At 41.3% G+C, this 19,171-nt stretch overlaps 1 protein-coding gene and 1 pseudogene across 10 annotated transcripts in view; both read right to left on the minus strand.

The window, feature by feature from the left end:
• The window catches only part of ryr2a (ryanodine receptor 2a (cardiac)), a 189,612-nt gene that overhangs the window by 95,414 nt on the left and 75,027 nt on the right, over positions 1-19,171 (minus strand). For 7 of the 10 annotated variants that reach the window (XM_067577423.1, XM_067577419.1, XM_067577421.1 and 4 more), the window contains exons 10-30: positions 15,662-15,818; positions 14,005-14,169; positions 13,262-13,383; positions 12,703-12,886; positions 12,303-12,438; positions 11,545-11,640; positions 10,739-10,857; positions 10,248-10,381; positions 9,812-10,053; positions 9,376-9,568; positions 8,825-9,029; positions 8,341-8,445; positions 5,139-5,242; positions 4,798-4,881; positions 4,402-4,561; positions 3,384-3,531; positions 3,153-3,256; positions 2,906-3,010; positions 1,437-1,611; positions 580-788; positions 85-261 (exon numbers count right to left, since the gene is read on the minus strand). In XM_067577423.1, the coding sequence (XP_067433524.1) occupies positions 85-261; positions 580-788; positions 1,437-1,611; positions 2,906-3,010; positions 3,153-3,256; positions 3,384-3,531; positions 4,402-4,561; positions 4,798-4,881; positions 5,139-5,242; positions 8,341-8,445; positions 8,825-9,029; positions 9,376-9,568; positions 9,812-10,053; positions 10,248-10,381; positions 10,739-10,857; positions 11,545-11,640; positions 12,303-12,438; positions 12,703-12,886; positions 13,262-13,383; positions 14,005-14,169; positions 15,662-15,818 (3,124 nt within the window). The remainder of the gene's footprint in view (positions 1-84; positions 262-579; positions 789-1,436; positions 1,612-2,905; positions 3,011-3,152; positions 3,257-3,383; positions 3,532-4,401; positions 4,562-4,797; positions 4,882-5,138; positions 5,243-8,340; positions 8,446-8,824; positions 9,030-9,375; positions 9,569-9,811; positions 10,054-10,247; positions 10,382-10,738; positions 10,858-11,544; positions 11,641-12,302; positions 12,439-12,702; positions 12,887-13,261; positions 13,384-14,004; positions 14,170-15,661; positions 15,819-19,171) is intronic. The other 3 variants (XM_067577426.1, XM_067577425.1, XM_067577418.1) reach the window with 1 other exon arrangement.
• Positions 5,769-7,240, minus strand: LOC137172582 (piggyBac transposable element-derived protein 4-like; annotated as a pseudogene).

Raw genomic sequence — 19,171 nt, forward strand, 5'->3', positions numbered from 1 at the left:
GAATTGTTCCAAACAAACTATGTGTCAGTATGTGTGTGTAACTCTTTACATAGTTATGCGTAACTATCAGTATGTTTCTCTTACCCTCTTTGGTGAGAAGAGGCTGCCGTTAGGTGGGGACCTGGAGAAGGATTCTGCACACTCTATGGGCATGCTCATTCTGTAGAAGGTAATGTCAGTGTTGCTGTTCTGTGAGCCAAATGACCTCTGGGTGACCTTCAGACATGGACACGACTCCACTGTCCCATCTATACGTGTCACCTGAAAAAAGAAAGAAAGACAAAATTCTTTTGTTCTGATTTCATCAGTTCTCTCTGCACTGTTACTTTTACATGTGACAATTAGCCTTGGCTTACTTTTTCTGTAGTTTACGGGAATTTTTTGTGGGAAAAAAACATATTAAATAAATGATTAATAAATGTCTTGAAATGAGTCTGAAGGGGATCTTTAATTTCAGTCAAGCTCTCAGCCCACTACCACTGACTGCTACCAGAAATTTACAGTATCTGTGGTTTTTTTTCTACCAGCTGATAGCTACATGTTCCAAACCATGCAGAGCATCTTCCAGGTGACTCTCACCTCTATGTGTTGGTGGTTGGGAGGGACAGGTACAAACTGAGGCAGCCTCTTGCTGAGCCACATTGTGACATCCCGGTTCATGTTGACGGCGAACGGTTCATAGCCTTCCTGCAGGCCGCAGATGGTGAAGTATTTCAAAGTGCTGACGTCTTTACCAAAGTTCATCCTCCCCACCTGACACACACCTAGACTGCACACTGGGATGAAACCTGGAGACAGACAGGGAATGAAATACTAAGATTAAACTTGTTGTGCATTACTTCCTGTAACACTGATACTTGTAATATGCAGCAGATGCTGCATAGATTTGTGCAAATCAATAATCACATGGTTAATTGAGTAATCTTTTAAACTCATATATAAACTCAATTAAAACTGAGAAAAAATTTGAAATCCATATTCAATTTGTGCATCAGTTAAGAACTGTGCAAAACAATGGATACAGTATTTTTCAAGATAAACAAATAAATAATTTAATAGTCAAATACTCAATAACTAAAATGAAATAACTTACACACAATGATCATAAAGTTGAAGAGAAATCATCTAAAAAAGGCTGCAAAGCACTGATTAACATTCATATTTTACAAAGTTGACTGCAGGCATAGTCGATGTCCTGTCATCTTCAAAAATATTATATTATCCAAATCTGATGTGTATCTTACATCAAAGGAAGAGACTTACTTATGAAGATGAAGTTGAGAGGTTTGTCATTTGGCGTGACGATAACTAACTTAGCTTCAACATTAATCACACCAAGAGGGTCGTGACCTCAAAGGGTGTGTTTTGTCTCCAGTTACAGATGCATGTGTGTGTGCGTGTGTGTGCGTGTGTGTTGTCAGTAATACAGCACTAACCTTCACCAACATCAAAGTCCTTAAAGGCAAGCTCAGAGCCAGAGTCATCGAGCAACACCTCTCCATTAAGTGTGAACATCATGGTGTGTTCATTCAGATCCACCATGCAGCCCACAACGTCACCCGTCTGCCAAGCACGCCCAAAGTGCTCATTACCCTGGTGCCAGCGCTGGACCTGGAAGACACACACACACACACACACACACACACACACACACACACACACACACACACACACACACGTCTAGAGGCACTGACAAACAGGGTGGTCAGTGGTGCAGAGAGAAAAGGCCTCGTGCAAGAAGCACTCGTACAAACAGATTTGCTCTAGAGTGGCACGTATGATTGGTTGGTGAATTTATCACCAATTTTCTTCTGCTGAGAATTTTCAAACAAAATACGCAAAGATCTGTCACACAGTCTGACTTTCTTCATGTGGAGTTTAAATATGATACTGAAATTAACCAAAATGTAAGACACAGAGAGAGAGAGAGAGAGAGAGAGAGAGAGAGAGAGACCAAGATGAAGCTGAAAGCTCTGGAAAAAGCTGGTAAATGGACCTTGAGTTTTAGCAATTTGCATAAAAACTGGTGTGAGAGCTCTTCCCAGACTACTTTGAATTGTCTATAAATGTTAATGGAAATCTCACTTCAGTCCTGGTTGTGATTTCAGTAAAATCAGTTTCCTGTTTTAAGATGTTTGCTCTGAGGTTAAGGACTATTTTTAAATCAAACATGGGTTTATGCCTGCTTATTTCAAGATTTCAAGTAACAGCATAATCATACTCCTCTAGTATTAAGTAATTTCCAATTAAATTAGTGATGTATTTTCTTGTTACTTGGCCTTCATTTTTTCAGTGTACTAAAATTAAGGATGCAAAAAAATGAATTATTTGCTAATACTCAGTGTATTTCACTTATTATTGTGCTGTAGCAAGTCTGATCTCAATCTAAAAGCCAGCATTTTATACTCATCTTAAACCTTTGAACACTTATCAGAGCATACTTATTTCTAGACTGGAACCAACTTATTTTAAGATTTTATCCTGCTGCATGGACAGATAATTTCACTGATATTAAGTCATTTTCTCTTCAAATTCAGTTTTTATTTCTTGTATTTAGCCAATATTTTTGCAATGTGATGGGTTGGTTGACTAATTTGGCAATCCTAAAAAAGAATTTTAAACGCCTTAAATATAGTGCCACATGAATCATTTTCTCTGTTGCTATAGTAAACAACATGTTGATATTTATCATATACTTATTGGTACATTCAGGTTTGGGTTTTTTTTTAATGTTTTTTAATGAATTTGTTACAATCGTTATCACTAATGATGATGTTTCACTGTGAGGTAGGATTATATAATATGCTGAAGAAAAACAACACACCAAGAAATGTTGACTTCAAATGACACTCTGACGTAATGGGAAGTGTTGTATGACTGCATGAGTAAAGAGAAATTCAGCCACCTTAAAGCCGTCAAAGACAAAGGCCTGGTCATCAGATCCCAACTCCTGGTCTGGTAGGCATCCCGGTCTGGCCCAGCCCACCCTCATCTCCCCTGCTGTTAAAACCTGGGAACAGAAGCAGGAAGAGGTTCACATCTAAGTTCATATTTTGTTAAAAGTCATCACAGATATCTTTAAAATTGTATCTACCAGCAGCTGATACATTTCAGAGCAATGCTAGCATATCTCTGATCATAGCTCTTCTTACCTCCAGCTCAAAGTACCACTTCCCAGCATTAACACAGTAGGTTTTCTCTGCTCGGAAAATGCGGAACCTCTCAGCGGACATGTTGCTGGGGTCAGATTGAGCTGCTGGGTGAGAGCGAGGCAAAGGAGGCAAGGGAGGGAGAGCGGGTGAGATAGGTAATCTGATGTATACATTATCATAAAAATGCCAAGTCTTTGAAAGAAGTGATACAATGGAGGGTAGGTATTGTACCATGGTCCTGGTCGGGAGCTTCCAGGTTGTATCCATATCCCAACAGAGTCCTGACAGCCTCTCTCAGACTGTCTTTATTGGACTTCTTGGTTCTCTCATCCAGCAGAATGTAGGGGACCAGGCGAGGGTTTCTACGACTCTTCACATCCTGAGAAGCAATAGAGCACACAAGAATGAAAAGGAACTACTCCATAGGACTATAGGTGCAGGGTGGGGACAGTGAAATAGCAGCACTAGACTATCCTTCAGTTCCTCCATTGAGTGCAATATATGCCATTACCACATTAAAGTCACAAGTAGTCTTGTGATGCTTGTAACTCTTGTGATGCCCTTTCCCTTGGTCCTGTGGTGTGTGTGTTTAAGTGTTGCAGGTCCTTGGCTAGGTGGAGGATAGGTGCCGCTGATGTAGTAACAGAATCCATGCTGCTGGTCTATTCCCACTTACCAAGACTTCTTTGTTTTGTGCTACCCTATTGGTTTTGTTTTACACTGACAACACATGTCTTACATGAGCCACTGCATTCATACACTTTCAAACATCACTGATGATGATTTTAAGTGTGGCGTGTGTCTCCCGCTAGCTGGTCACAACAAACTGGGGGCTGGTCTGTTCTGAAGAAAATGCTGGAAATTTTGTTAATTAGATTTCGAGTGAGTTTGATATTTTTTCTTAACTAAGTTTAATTGGCTGTGTGCGGGGAAATGCCTTTAGTAGGGAGTGGCGTCTATTGCTAAGTTTGGCGTGCGCCTCCCTCCTTTGTTGGGCCCGCAAGCCAGTCATAACACTCTCGTTTACTGATTTAAGACACAAACAGATAGGTAGGCATTGAAGTCTAGCAGTGAATTCCAACAACAGTGGCCATTCCGCTGTGTACATTTCAGTAAATGTATGGAGCAGACCAGTCAGCCAATTCAGAGATATACTGCACAGTGGTAAACACAATATCATTTCTCTGTCTCAGCACATAAATGCTAACAAACAAACTCACACACAGAAACACACACACAGAGTCCCTACTTGTTGGATGCCATAGGTCCAGCCTTGACGGATGCGGTCTCTTGCCCAGACGTTGTGTGCATTCTCAGCCAGTTTGTCCACCATGGCTTCCTGGGTGGAGGTCAGTTTGATGTGACTCAGGTCCAGAGGAGCAGGTTTATAACCACCGGACAACTCATAGCTGCACAGATAGAGTTAAAGCACTGCATTGTTAGCTAGCCAGCTGCTCAACAACCTCCATGTGTTTATGGTGCTGCAGTCATCATAATAATCTCTATTATTATCTCATGAAATGTCCCATTTTCCCATCACTGCATCATTACATCATGAATAGTATGAGTATCATATCATCCTGCATCCAATACTTGTAAAGTTGTGCCATTATCTTATGTCGTATTAATGTTTGAGGTAACTCACGTTGGTGACAGTTTCATGCTCTTGACTTTCTCTACAGCATGTTCATCTGCGAGGCCGACATGGCAACCCAAAGCCAGGAGAGTTCTGTAACACACACACACACACGATGAAACACATAATCTAGTGTTATTGACCCAAACGCGTTACCATCACCAACACTCCTGCATAACCTGGAAACCTGCATATCGAATTCAGCATCTAGTCCACAGAAAGAAACTCCAGAATTTGAAGTAAAATATACAGCGTGAACACTTCATGTGTCGTCGGGTTTTAATAGTGTCCCTGATAAATATGTGATCTAAATGTCATATCCTATGCTGCTCGCTGCAGGGATGCATTACTTGAGAGTCTCCAGAGACATCTGTAAGTTGTAGCTCCGTTCCTGTTCGGGAAGCTTGGAGAACTCCACCAAACATGGGTGCTGCCGCTTGTTATCATCTCGCACCTAAAACACACACAAACACACACACACACACAGAAATGAAAGGGTAAGGATAGTAAAGGAGCCTGTTGCTTGGCACAGTTTGAACTCAGGACACCATGAACCAGAGGGCAGCTGGACAGTCATAGAACTGGAATTACATCCAGGTAACTTATTTTTAGTGCTCTGCCCTCTAACAGGTTTCACTATTTACTACTTGGGATATGACATATTGTATGTAAATATACAGGTGCTAGGCCTGGCCCCTGACTGGGCAAAAAGTGAGGACCCACTTGGGGCTGCTGCTATGCCTTAAAAACAGGTGTGTCAGGCTGAACTCACACAACAGCTGCAATAAGCAATGAATGAGCCACAGAGCTGCTTATGACCGACCGGATTTTGTTGAGATATGACCTAAAAAACAACAAGACTTATGAACAAGTGTCATCTCCAGCAAGGTGTGTGTGTGTGTGTGTGTGTGTGTGTGCGTGTGTGTGTGTGCGTGCATAAGTCTGCATCCAAGTGTATTTATGTATGTATGTGTTCATATTTATATGCATGATGGGCAGTATGTGAATGTTTGGGTGTGTGCCTTGCAAATGTATTTTTGACATTTTTGACAAATTCTGCTGGTCTTGGTGTCCTTAGGGAAACATTGGCATCTCTTCCTCTTCTTTCAAGTAGGCAAAGCTGGATGCATAGGTATGTTTGCATCCTTGGTTTGAGGCTGCATCACCATGTTGGTAAGCAGGGGTTTAGGGTAGACATCGCCGTTGTTCAAAATGAGGGCTCACCAGAGCTCTTCCTCGCTCCTTCAGAAAGAGACTCCTTTTGTATGGCTTTGCAGAGTTCCTCCCAGGGTTAATTTCAGTCCACACTACAAATGCATTGTAAGCCGAAACATCCAAGATGCTGTAAAAGATGACCGATGGCCACCTTGCTGTCATCCGTTTGCAAGTGACAGAGTAGATGCCAGTGACCTGTCCAAGTTGTCAACTCCTCCTTTGTTTTTAGTGTAATCCAGGATCACTTCTGGCTTTTTGTCTTCCCTCCTGCTCACAACTGCAGTCCTGTGGAGTGTGCTCAACATCATCACGTTTTTGTACCTCTTGGGACGGTATGACACAACTATGGTGTCTTCAGTAAAGGCAGACTTCCAGGAGAGAGCAGCCCTGTCCTTTGTCCCAAGAAGTGCAGGACAAAGCTCAGGTTTGTTCCACCATTGTCAGCTTCTTTCACAGCAGCTCTTGGCCAAGGGCATGAGAAGTGAAAAACATGTGATGTTGCGCCCCTGAAGACCTTCTGTCATTGCCAGCACTACATGCATGTCCTGATTATTCTCTGGCACAGTTCTAGCAGGTATACCTGTATATATTTGCATATTCCATGCAAAGCTGCATCACAAGCTGCCCAGATTTTAAGGCCATATTTTCCAGGCTTACTGGGAATGTATTGTCTAAATGGACAGCAATCTCTAAATGGGCCCAGCTTTTCATCTATCGTGACCTCGGGCCCTGGATTGTAGGTCAGTGGCGAGCACTCTACCCGTTTGTCCCAAACATCTCTTATGGGTACAAATTTGTCCTTCTCATGACAAGCTAATCTTGTTTCACACTTGTCAAATTGAATAACTCTCAAAAAAATAAAAGGTTTGAAATGACATTTTAACACAGAAAATAGCCTGGCCTGTTTCAGCATCCCATAAACTAGAAGTGGCCTCATTGTTGGATTTATACCCCGGCAAGTATCAGCATCCCCATGTAAGCATGGAGATGGTGTGTGTCAATCTCCCTCCGACTATTCCCAAATACTTGTCTCCTCTCCATGTTGGTCATGTCAATAATGATCTTCTCTATAGGCTGTGGTATAAAAAGCTCAAAGGCAGATTGTATGTCTTTGGCATGTGAGACTGCCTACCTTGTTGGACCTTGAGGTCATTTTGATTATATTTTGTGATTGTTCGCTACCCTGTCTTTAATAGGGGATTGAAACCCATAGTATTTTGCCATTTTTTGATGTCATTATCTTTCTTTGAGCTTTCCAGTCATTAGGCCGTATTCAGACCAAATCAGGCGATGTTCAGCCGCAGGGTTGAGCAGAGGTGTGTGAGGGTGTTTATTTGTGCTCTAAAACATAACCGCTGTGAAACAATCAAAAAATAACGTTTTATTGATCTGATTTCTCGCTACCAGCATTCCCTCTCTTCATTCACTCTCTAGCTCGCGCAACCACTGCTGCTCTCTCTCTCTCGTCTTTTTTAAAGTGAGGAAGCCGACAGCAGAGTCTAACTTTACTTTTAACGTTATCAAACAAAGAGAAATGTCCTTCCCTCCTCCTAGTAACGTCTTTTTACTCCCTCATGGCAGAGTTTACAACTCTGATCAGTCTGGTCTCCAGCTGTGATTGGCCACTGCAGCCTTCAGCCGCGGTGTCGTCGGGATGCTTTTCTCCAAAAGTTGACTGTGGCTCAACTTCCTGGCCGCAGTCCGGTGTGGCGCCACAGCGGCCAAAACCGCTGCAGCCGAAACAAACTATGCTCATTAAAATGAATGGAAGGACAGACGTTTTCGCCGCAGGTCTTATAGTGATTTCTGTAACCACTCCCCCACAGACAAAACATTCAACACCTCGTCTGCCAGAAAGAAGTGGTTCCCATGATAATAACAGCATAAAAGTATACAAAGTGACAGATGAAAGAGTATCGTCTTCAGTGTGTGTGTGTGAGTGTGAGTGAGTGAAGCAGGGAGTGGGGGTGTGTGTGTGTGGGATCATATTTGCTGTGTGCCACTCTACAATTAAATTCAAATCAATATGCTTTCTTGGCATGAAACATAATGTTAATATTAATACACAACATTATTATGCTATTATCATAGAATTTTATTACTATTATTTTTGTTTTGTTGTAATTTTTGTTATTCATGATGGTTTGGCAACATTTACCATGTATTTCTCTGCATAAACAACCCATAATTACTACCGGGTCAGATTTGACCCATAACACGACAGATGTAACCTTTTTCTTGTATGTTTCACACATCTAAACTTGAAAATGGGTCAAATTTGACGCATCTGAACACAACTGTGACACATACAGTTGTAAGTGTTTGTCTGATACTCACTACACCGAAGGTCCAGCCTAGTTCTATCTTATTCATCACCCACAGCTCATGGATATTTTCTGCCAGCTTCTCCCTGATCCTCTCCAGGTGAGGTGGCAGAACAATCTACACACACACACACACACACACACACACACACACACACACACACACACACACACACACAAAACAGTGATTTGCACCATTTCGATCATTACACACACTGTTGTTTCAGTCTGCTCTGTTTGTGTAACCAATAGAAAAAGGCTTTGTCATGAAAAAATGCCTTAAAAGGATTAACTTTTCACAATAGTATATGTATGATAAATAATCAAAATGTATTGGTTTATTTCACAATGTCATGGTTATATAATATTTTTTTCTATACTTATTCATAGGATAGGTACAAGATTTATCAGGCACTAGGATTTATTGGATGACGTCTCTAACTTTATTCGTTTAACACGAGCACCCAACCCAACCCTGACAGTGATCTGTACTGTACCTGGCTGGTGTCTACAGGTATGGGAGTGAACGCTGCCTGACTCAAGGTGACAGTGGGTCCCAGCAGGTCTCTAGCTGCGGTCTGTTCCTGACTGGCCTCCAGCTTTAGCTTCTCTCTGGGCAACACCGCCTCATAGCAAGGAGCATAACCTGGAGGAGGGAGGAACTTAAACTCTCCATGACGACCCCCGAGGAGGAAACGAACCCTGCGGTATGACATGTGAGAGGAGAGCAAGACATGGTAAACACAGTGTGATTTCCACATCAAGTAGGAAAATATATTTTTCTTCTCCTTGAAGTCAAAGGAAACAGTCTGACCAATAATCAAACCCAGTAAATTAACTTGATACTAGGTTAGCTTACAGAGTTTCCATTAGACTCTTGCTTTGTTGGATTTCAGGATTCTGGAGTTTTATATAAATTAAAAATAAATGTAAATCTCTAGATAAATAGATACCATCAGGTAAATCAACAAACATTTCCTCTGATACGGGATAACAGATAATAACTGGATTTTCATTTTGTATGAATTGTTTCCAGTAAAGCACTGACTTGACTCCAGCAGAGAAGCTGGCCACAGGGAAGAAGAGGCCGTCAGAGTTGAAGTTCTCAAACATTCCCTGAACCGGCTGACCGTTGATCCTGAAGGAGATACTGGGCACGCTGAGGTCCAAACAGCAGCTCACCACGTCCTCTGCTCTCAGAAGATGCTGATTGGGTGAGCTAACAGTCCGTGCAATGCAGCCTGCACGGGATTGGTGGAAAAGTTTGCGTAAATGAATCAAATCAAGCATATACAGTGAATATTTTTCATGATATATGCTTATTATTTGAAAATGTATACAGTAGCTTGTCTTAAGTCATTGCTATGCAGAGAGATGTACAAATATAATTTAGCTGGTTATTATATAGAGGTACAATGAACTCACTACAGTTTCTACATAGCAGTATCATCTTCTCTGTCTCCATACACACACATACCCCTCACCTGACCAAAGATGGAGTCCATCAAAGCCGTAAGAGTAGAGGTCATCACCCACCCCGTTGCCTCCCCACCCCTCCCCCCCACTGGGGTAGGGTGCGTAGCCACTGGTATTGGCCCAGCCCACCCTGAGGTGAGTGGCCTCGGCTGTGACAAATGGCAATGCCTGGTCCACGATCAGTTCGTAGTACCACTTCCTGTACTGGGCGGAGCCATCACTGACGCCCAGAAAGATGTTGGGACGCATGCTGTTAGGAAGAGAGAAGAAGAGGAAACACTGTCACTAAGCAGAGAAAATGACCCACTAGTGTGTTAGAATGACAAATTCTGTGTATCTTGACAGTTACAAGAAGTTGGTACTGGATTTTTAAAATGTGTGTATTTGTGCAGGTGTGTATGTGTGTGTGTGTGTGTGTGTGGGTGTGTCTGTGTGTGTGTATACCTGCTTACGTGGTTGATCAGGCGTGTCTGCAGTAACAGATCTCTTCCTGGCAGCAGGTTATCACAGATCAGGTGCTGGTTAGAGCGCACTGCCACACCGTGACACACACACAGCGAACACAACACGTCTAGAACCTAACACACCAGAAGATACATCACTGTTGTCAATATGTCGTTGTTACAGTACAAACACTCACATGCAAACACCTAGGTTGAGGTTGAACTGCAGGACTCCTGATGGATTGATCTCATTGGCAATTTTCGCAAGAGTTTTCTTTGCCTTGATAAATGATGGTTGGTCGGAATCTTTTAAAATTTACTCCATGTGGCTTTAGGTTCTGCTCACAGACTCCTAGAAGCCTTTTCACACCAGACACAAATAACCATAACTCATAACTTTGAAACTGATTTGAAGGTAAGTAATGGAAGCTTGAACACCTGTGTGGAACTTCTATTATAGATACACATATGCCTGTGTATATCTGCCTGCACCTTGTGGTTGCGTCCATGCTTGTCCAGTAGAGATATAATGGATTTGATGTGTCCCTCTTTGATAATGTTCAGTGCCTCAGGACTCTCCACCAGCACACAGTGAAGCACCTCCAGTATACCTATATATACAGAATATGGCAATAAGCAATCAGAACCACATCATTATTAACATACCAGCAAGAGAAGCTGAAGAGACACACAGCTTTTAGACATTTTAACCCCTGTGTTGTTTCAAATATGGATGAGGGTGAGGTGTAATTTCAGACAGTCCAACATTACAAAAATTACTATTGTAAAGCCATTTTAAAAAGGAAACAAGTTATCAGTAAAAAGCAACAGTAGTTAAATTGGAAAAATAATAATAGTAGAGAGTAAAACATCAAGGCCACTTTGTGGATGAGCTGCAGTTTTAATTCCACAGTTATGTGCAGTTTTTTATAATAGTAATAATAATAATAATAATAAGCAATAGATACCCAGTAAAATGTAAAATAATGACCCCTCACTATCAAACATGTTCTTGCTTTTGGTCTCATTCTTGTTAATTCAGCAGCTGTCCTGGCTGCTGCTGTGAGTGTTGTGTTGCACTGTGGCCTTCATGCATGCTTACATGGACAGAGCAGAGATCTTCCAGAGCAGATGTTTATCATTTTGTACTTTAAACTGAATGAGCTGATTCATTGTCCAGGAATGGTAACATCCCCACCAGGCCTGCTGCTAGTTTGATTTCATGATGATTTATGATGACTGAATGGTGATCAGTAATTCCATATAATGACAACCTTGTCAAAGACAAGCTGACCTACCAGAAGAGGCCTCAAGTCTCTCCAGTCTGCTAATGAGCCAGTCCAAAGAACCGGAAAATTGGGCGCAGTTCTTCCTGTTTCCCCTGATCAGCGCAGCTAGGAGGAGCACAGAAGATAGATGACGTGGGACAGGAGGGGACAGGAGAAGACAGGGGAGAAGAGACATGTCATTAAGAGGTACTGTTGTTGTGTGATAGAAACAGACTATTCCCACATGTATTTGTTGGTCTCTTTCCTCTGGTTGCAACATTTTATATTCTAATCTCATCTTTCCATGGAAAGAATTATGTAACTGAATTATCTAACCTGACGCTCCAGATGGTTTGTTACACAGAACTATCTGAGAAGTTTTCCTTGGAAACTGTTTGGGTAGGGTAGGCACATCCAAAAAATATTTGGCAGGAGATTAGACGAACCATCTGTCTATCACCGTCTTACCTTGTGAGGCAGCTGGATTTGTGAGATCACAAGATCACGCGACAATCCTCAGAGGATGCTGATTGGTCTGAACCACACAAGCGCATAACTTGAAGTCTGACAGGATGGATTCTCTTGTGATCATGTGATGTTGTGATCTTGAGAATCCAGCTGCCTTGCAAGGTAATGAATTATCATCTCTTTAAATATTATGTGTATTAATTTACCATTATGGCTTTCTGTAAACCCCTTTGTACATACAATCTAGTTTTAGATAATACCTCTGGAAATAACACGTGGGCTATTATATTTTCTATGTGTGTATGCATGTGTGTGTTTACCCAGCAGTTGGTAGAGGGAGTTGAGGATGGAGCTCCAGGCCTCTCCAGCCTCCCTTCCTACTGCCTCAGCAAAATGAGCTGCACTGCTGTACACGTGAAGCCGATCAATACACTCCAGTACGAGGCTGATCATCCCCTATGGACACAGAGGTTGTTGTTACTGCTTTATTCAGATGACTCTGTTAATGGTAAATAAATGAAATGAAACCAATGTTCTTCAGTTCTTCAGCACCACTTTTAGACTACATTGTGACTGATTGTCACAATGAGGCATAATCACCAAAGACTTCTGCGTGATACACATTTTGGTGAAACTTAAATTTTTGGACCCCTAATAACATTAAAATGGCTCAGTTTTAGGCACACAGGACCCGAACACATAGACAAAGACGTTTCCTACCTCCTCTTGGAAAAGGTTTTGTCGGTTCTTCAGAGCTCTCAGTCGGTTCTGCTTGTCTTCATGTTCTAGGTGATCGCCGGGTGGTTGGAAGTAGCCAATCAGATCCTGCAGACTCAGGCTGACTGAATCAATTGGTAGATCAAAAGTAGAGCTCTTCCCCTTTTTTCTTAGAGTGTCCAGACCCCTGTTACATATAGAGTGGAGGAAATGTCTTTATACTCTGATAAGTTCTCATTGTCACTCCTCTGAGTGTGTGTGTGTGTGGTCCAGGTATTCCTCACATTGTGGGTAGTAAATCTGTTTACACAGTCATGTTGTGACAAAAAGCAAGTCTCCCTAACGTAAATCATTAATTTTAGGTGAAGACTTGGTTTAAAGTTAAGGTTAGTTTAGGGTTATGTTAAGGTTAGAGTAAGAGTTAGGGTTAGGCATGTGGTGGTCATGGTTAAGGTTAGGGTAAGTCTCCAGGAAATGAATTTAAGTCAATGTAATGTCCTCTGAAGTGATGGAAACACGACTATGTGTATGTGTGTGTGTGTGCATGTGTGCATTAATCCACCTGATGAAGAGGTTGAACAGAAACACAGTACTGCGGATGACTCTGGCAGTGCGACTCTCCTCATGTTGTGACCGAGACAGCGTCAGCCCGTCGTCCATGTGACCTTCATGGTGCATGATGGCCTGAAATAAGATGTGAGTTTCTGAAAAACACTGACATCTGCTCTTAATATCACTCTAAATGAATCACAGCATTTTCAAAAGACAGTGTAAACTGTTTCTTGCGAGACTATTATGTAAAACCTGAGACAGCAAAATCAATAAGTGGGACAACAACAGAGACACTATGCCAGGATCACAATATCAAACAGTAAGAAGTTTTGTCAATTTACTGAAATATCTAAATTTACAGTCACACAAACTGTTTTCTGAATGTTGCTTTAAATTTCTATGAAGATGAGAATGAACTTAAACTGTAACAAGACAATTTTCATAATGAAGCAGGTTTTTCATGGTAAAACTTGCAAGATGGATAAAATTGTGTATGTATAAAAGTATGTATAAAAGTTGTGCTTTATTTTGCCTCTGGTATGACTAAAAGCATTTACCAGATGTGGGCTCCTTCACCATTAGCTCAGGTCCTAACCCTAACAACAAACTGCCTGACCTGGATGACATGGCATGGATGAATGCACCTTAAGTTTACGAAAGGCTTCACTTTTTAATCTGCTGCCACTCTTGTTGTCACTCTCAAATACACAGGATAGACCGGTGATAAAAAGTTGTAAAAACGCAGTACAGTACCTTTCTCTGTACACCACCCATGCGAGCACACTTGGCATCGACAGTCTGGTATGTGAGCCACAGGCAGGTGTCAACATGTTGGATATAACACACAGAGTCGCCATACTTAATGTCAGGAACACCCATCCCATCCACCTCCTTCTTTACACCAGGGTCCAACTTTTCCTGAAAGAGAAAGAAAGGAAGAAAGTGAGCATTGTAATTAATACAGATTAAATCTTACACAGCAAGCACATGGCTGCATTAAAGAATGTTTTATAGATTATTCATCATGACAAACAACTGTCAGCAGAAGTTTAATAGATTAAGTTTGAAGGGTTCTCACATATTTTACTCACTAATTGATAATAAATAGTTTGTAATCATTACTTTACAACACTGGGCAATACAAGTCAGACACTAAAGAACCGGTGGTGTGCTTAGAAATCGGTGTTGTACAAATGTGCAATGTGTGTGTTCAGTGCTGGATTTACAGCTCATTATGAAGGCAGCTCCTGGACTGAACCTGGTACTGCCCACTTCTATAACTACAGGAGAGCATATAGGTGCAGTAGAGGGATTTCTATAAAATCACAAGGCTCAGAAAAAACAAACAAAATACAAAATAATTACTTTGATCATGGTTCAATCCCTCATGTGTGCAATCCTCCCTTAAATGAGAGATGCCCTTGAAAACACCCAAACAAATGACACGTAGTCTACGACTCCAACTTGCTGCACTGTTTGTTAAAAATAGCACATGTGTTTGGGGCAAGATGCGTCACATCTGCGCCTGGAAATCAGGCACAAGAGCTGCAGTGAATCTGGCCCTCTGAGTCCATATTTGGATGATAGCAGGACAGTTAGTTTGATAGTTTCATACTTCTGTGAGTACGCACAAACACGCCTCAGTGGACTTTGTTTCTACATTTCTGATGTTTTAATATATTATTAAGATTTATATATTTATTTATGTGCTTTATCATGAATGACAATCCTAACTCAGCAGAATAGTTCAGTCTCCTCCAAATAGACTGAAGTCTGGTAAAGTCTGATCTGAAGAGTTGGCATGGTACCGAATTTTCTGAAACAGAATCAACCCAAACCTGAAGTGCTTCTATTTCTTTCCTCTATAGTCTGTTGCAAACCCAACTGTGTGTGCCCCTCAGCTTTGAAACTCCCTGCCTGAGCACCTCAAGCTAGATAAATCTGTAGCATCCTTTGAGGTGTTCTTTATTTAGCTTTGGCCATTTTAAATTAGTTTCAACCTGTCTTGTTTTTACAGCTGCTTGTTGTCCAAATCTTAAGTTATTATTTTGGTATATTTTATTGTTTCACACTGTTGTTTCACTCTGTAAAGCACTGTGTAACTTTACGAAGACAAGTGTAAATACAGTTATTATTAAAGTTTAAATTATTTTTAGTCCTTACTAGGAGTCCAATGAATTCACACACCCCATATAAAGGGCAGAAGATCTTGTGTGACACTGGAAAACTTTTAAGGAGATTATGGAGAAACAAGTCAGAGGGTACCAGTATGTACAAAACAGAAAGCTGCCTTCAACTCCTATCCTCAAAAAATAACACAGAAATGTTCCTTTCATTATGTTGCACTGTGCTGGTACCTATACCTATAATACATTCTGGGCTTCATGCTGTGGATGTTGTGACTGCGTACCTTGGAGGACCTGAAGCAGAAGGCTGTAGACTTTACATCAGCTTTCTCTTTGTCCATCAGCAGCAGAGATTTGTCTTCTATCAGACTCAGATACTTCCCTGTGGTCACATGTCTCAGTCTGAATGGCTGGCCCCAGCGGATATGACTCCCACTCCACCTGGATACAAACAAAGACATAAAGACATTCAGAATCATAAATAAATACATATAAATACTGCAAATATCAACAAAGTGGGCAGGACTAAAAGCGGGCAATTTAAAAAATTACTCTCACTGTTGCTGTTTGGATATCTGTTTTGTGTGGAATATAATATACTGGCAAATCTCCCTCTGGCAAAATTGAAATTATCAGTAACCAGTGTACAGAGAGTAGGAGATACAGGGAGGTCAATATCAGAGCCCAAAGTTAATTTATGCCTTGGGACCCCCTAGTAGGTTAATCTGGCTCTACAGAGTGTTTTAGCATCTTTCAGTGCATAGTTTTGGTTTAATAGCACATTTCCTGTTGTGGTTCAGTACCTCTGCTCTCAGAAGCCTTGTTTCCAGAAGCAGGCAGCTGTTTTCAAGGAAAAAGCTCTAATAAACCCACTATACACTACGTGACCAGCACCAATCAGCAGCAATATTTTTCTCAGGAATTGGTCAAGTCAGAGCAAAGAAGAAAGAGAACACTAGACTTTGGGCATTCATCAGTTTGACATAAGCACAACTCCAAATGAATGATAATGTTGCTCTGTGTCTGCTGGATGTGTAAATGGCTTATCAGATAATGTTATGTTTACAGTTTGTTCTGCTGCCCCCAAGTGGCCAAAAAATAAAGTAATGCAGCTCCAAATTATGTATATGAGTTGGATTAAAATGTCTACAGTATGTAAAATTTGCTGCAGAAATTAAATTAGAAGCCTGAAGGCTAATGTTCATCTGCTTCAGCACACAGTCCTGTGCTCTTCATGTCACAGATGCTCACAACACGTGATGTAGAAGAGCTACAACAGCCAGACTTCAGCTCTTTAGAGACGTTTCTCTCCGAGATATGTCAAGATACAGCTGAGAATTTTCAGTATGTGTATTTGTGTGTATGTCCCCTACCTTACTTATTTTTCATTTCAGGTAGTGGGCTCAACAGAACTGCACACAGGTGCAACCGATAACAATAATAATGGCTGGGTTCCATTTAGCTGTGTCAGTTCCAGGGGTCTGCTATTGGACATGCTGGCTAACTGTCTGGGGCACGTGAATGGAACACAGCCATCGTTAACGTTATTAGTATCACCTTTTCCTGCCATAACAAGTCAAACTGTCTGATGGAGGAAAGGTCAAGACACTGAAATCTAGGCACAAACAAGCCATCAATTGAAAAGATATAAAAGCCAAGGTTCACATAATGGCTACGCCTCAAGCATTTACAAGGAATAGTTCAACTTTAGGTGAGAAGATTAATATCAGTCTCATGTGTGTGTGGTAAGTACAGATGTGTAAGGAGTCAGGACAGGGTTAGCCTAGCTTAGCATAAAGACTGGCAGCAGGGGGAAACAGCTAGCCTAGCTCTGTCTAAAGCTCACTTGTTAACATGCTGTATCTTCTTTTTGTTTAAATGTAACAACAGCAATTTGTGGTTTTGAGGGGATTCATTATTAATAAGGACAATATTGATATTACGACTAATATTATTAGTGTAATGGAAGGTAGCTGTGGTGGTCGTAGTAAAATAAGTACACAGTATACCACATATTTATCACTATAATAAAACTAATTATATTTGCTTCTTAAATTGAATGTAACTCCAGACAGAGCAATCACACATATTAAAGGTAGAGTCAGTCATTCTGGAGAAAGACTGTTGATATTTGAACTAAACACCTAAACAGCCACACCCCTCCCTTCATGCTTCTTCAAAAGCTCCACCCCCCAAATTCATGAGCGTCGCCAAGGCAACGACCAAAAGAGAAATATAGCGTCATCCAGAGCGATGCGTCAACTGTAGAGTCACTTCTGTTCCTCTCACACATTATCACAAGTGGAAAAAAAATTGTCTCATGAGCAAACAGTCCACCCACACTCTCCCCATTTCTCACTTGACCTGCGTCCAGCGTCTCTGTCCACAGACGCAGCTGATTGTCAGCTGCAGCTCCTGGAGAGCTGAGAGGACAGTAGCCGGACAAACTGCCTTCACCAGGCTGACTGTCAGCAGAAATTTACTGAACCAAAATAGTTTGCATATTGGCTCGAAATTGACAGTGGGATATTTGTGTGATTTAAACAGCTGCCTGCTCAGATTACACTTCACTAAATGCAATGGAAACAGACTCGGAGCATAAAAAAAAACACACGAGGGGTCTCTGTGAGACTGTCTTGGATTCAGTGTGGATTGATACATTTAATAAGATGGAAGCGTATCTGTTCTGTGAGAAAACGATTTCTATGTGAATTGGCCACGGCCTCTCTCTCCCCAGCTCGCCAGCCCTCCCCCACAATCCAACAGGTGCTGGAGATGGGAAACATCATATCCTCATACAGACATCTGCTCTGATGTCTTCCCTCCTGTGCATGAGCACGAACGCCTCCTGCTGATTGGCTGGAGTAGCGTTGTGTGGATCAGTTTGAGCCTCTTTATTTGTTTCCCATTTACAGAACCAGGGCTGTGTATGAAGAAAAGATTTTTTCTAAGCACACACAAAGTACAGACAGCTAGCAGACGGTGAGGAGATATTCCCTGAATTTGACAAAAAGTATATTCAACAATCTTTCTCCAGAATCACTGACTCCACCTTTAATGCTTCTCACATGCACATACACACAGAGAGACATTACATAGACAATATTGTCACAATCTTTGTATGTGCTGTATGTCATATTGACACCTTTAGGAAAAGAAGAAGAAGAAAAAAGAAAGCAAACAAGTATATTTTGTAAAATGTTGAACTAATCCGTTTAAACAGGTTGGCTTATTAGGAAGATATACTTACTAAAGTGGGAAGTAGAAGAATAAAGACCTGCCTCACTCTGCTGTTGAGGTGAGAAAAACATTTTTTATTTTTTGTAATTTGGACTTTTAAATTGTTTTGCCTAATCAGTGAAGGTGTGCCAATTGCTTTTAATGAAATCCGCCTCAAGTGACACAGCATCTGTGTGTCACACAGAGAGAATCAAAAGAGAAATTTGTTATTATACATATGTTTAACTGTTTTAAATATACACTTAAAATGTAAACTGTAAAACTATGTAACCATTTGGTTACTCTGAGTAAGCAAAAGCAGCTACCTGGTTGCCAACCTGGAAATCATTGCTTAAACTTACTGTCAGATCCTGATACTGCTGTTACTTAGCAACTATTGAAAATCCTTGAAATGCCATTGGAAGGCTAACATCCACTCTGCTGTCCACAATGAGTGCTATCAACCCAGGCTAGACCCTTTGCAAACAATGCTGGGGATCCCTCACAGTGCAAACACAAAAATGACAATGTGCAATGCAATGTGAGCTGCATTCGGAACAGCACGTCTGTACAAC

Source organism: Thunnus thynnus, chromosome 20 (assembly GCF_963924715.1).
Source record: "Thunnus thynnus chromosome 20, fThuThy2.1, whole genome shotgun sequence".
Lineage (NCBI taxonomy): Eukaryota > Metazoa > Chordata > Actinopteri > Scombriformes > Scombridae > Thunnus > Thunnus thynnus.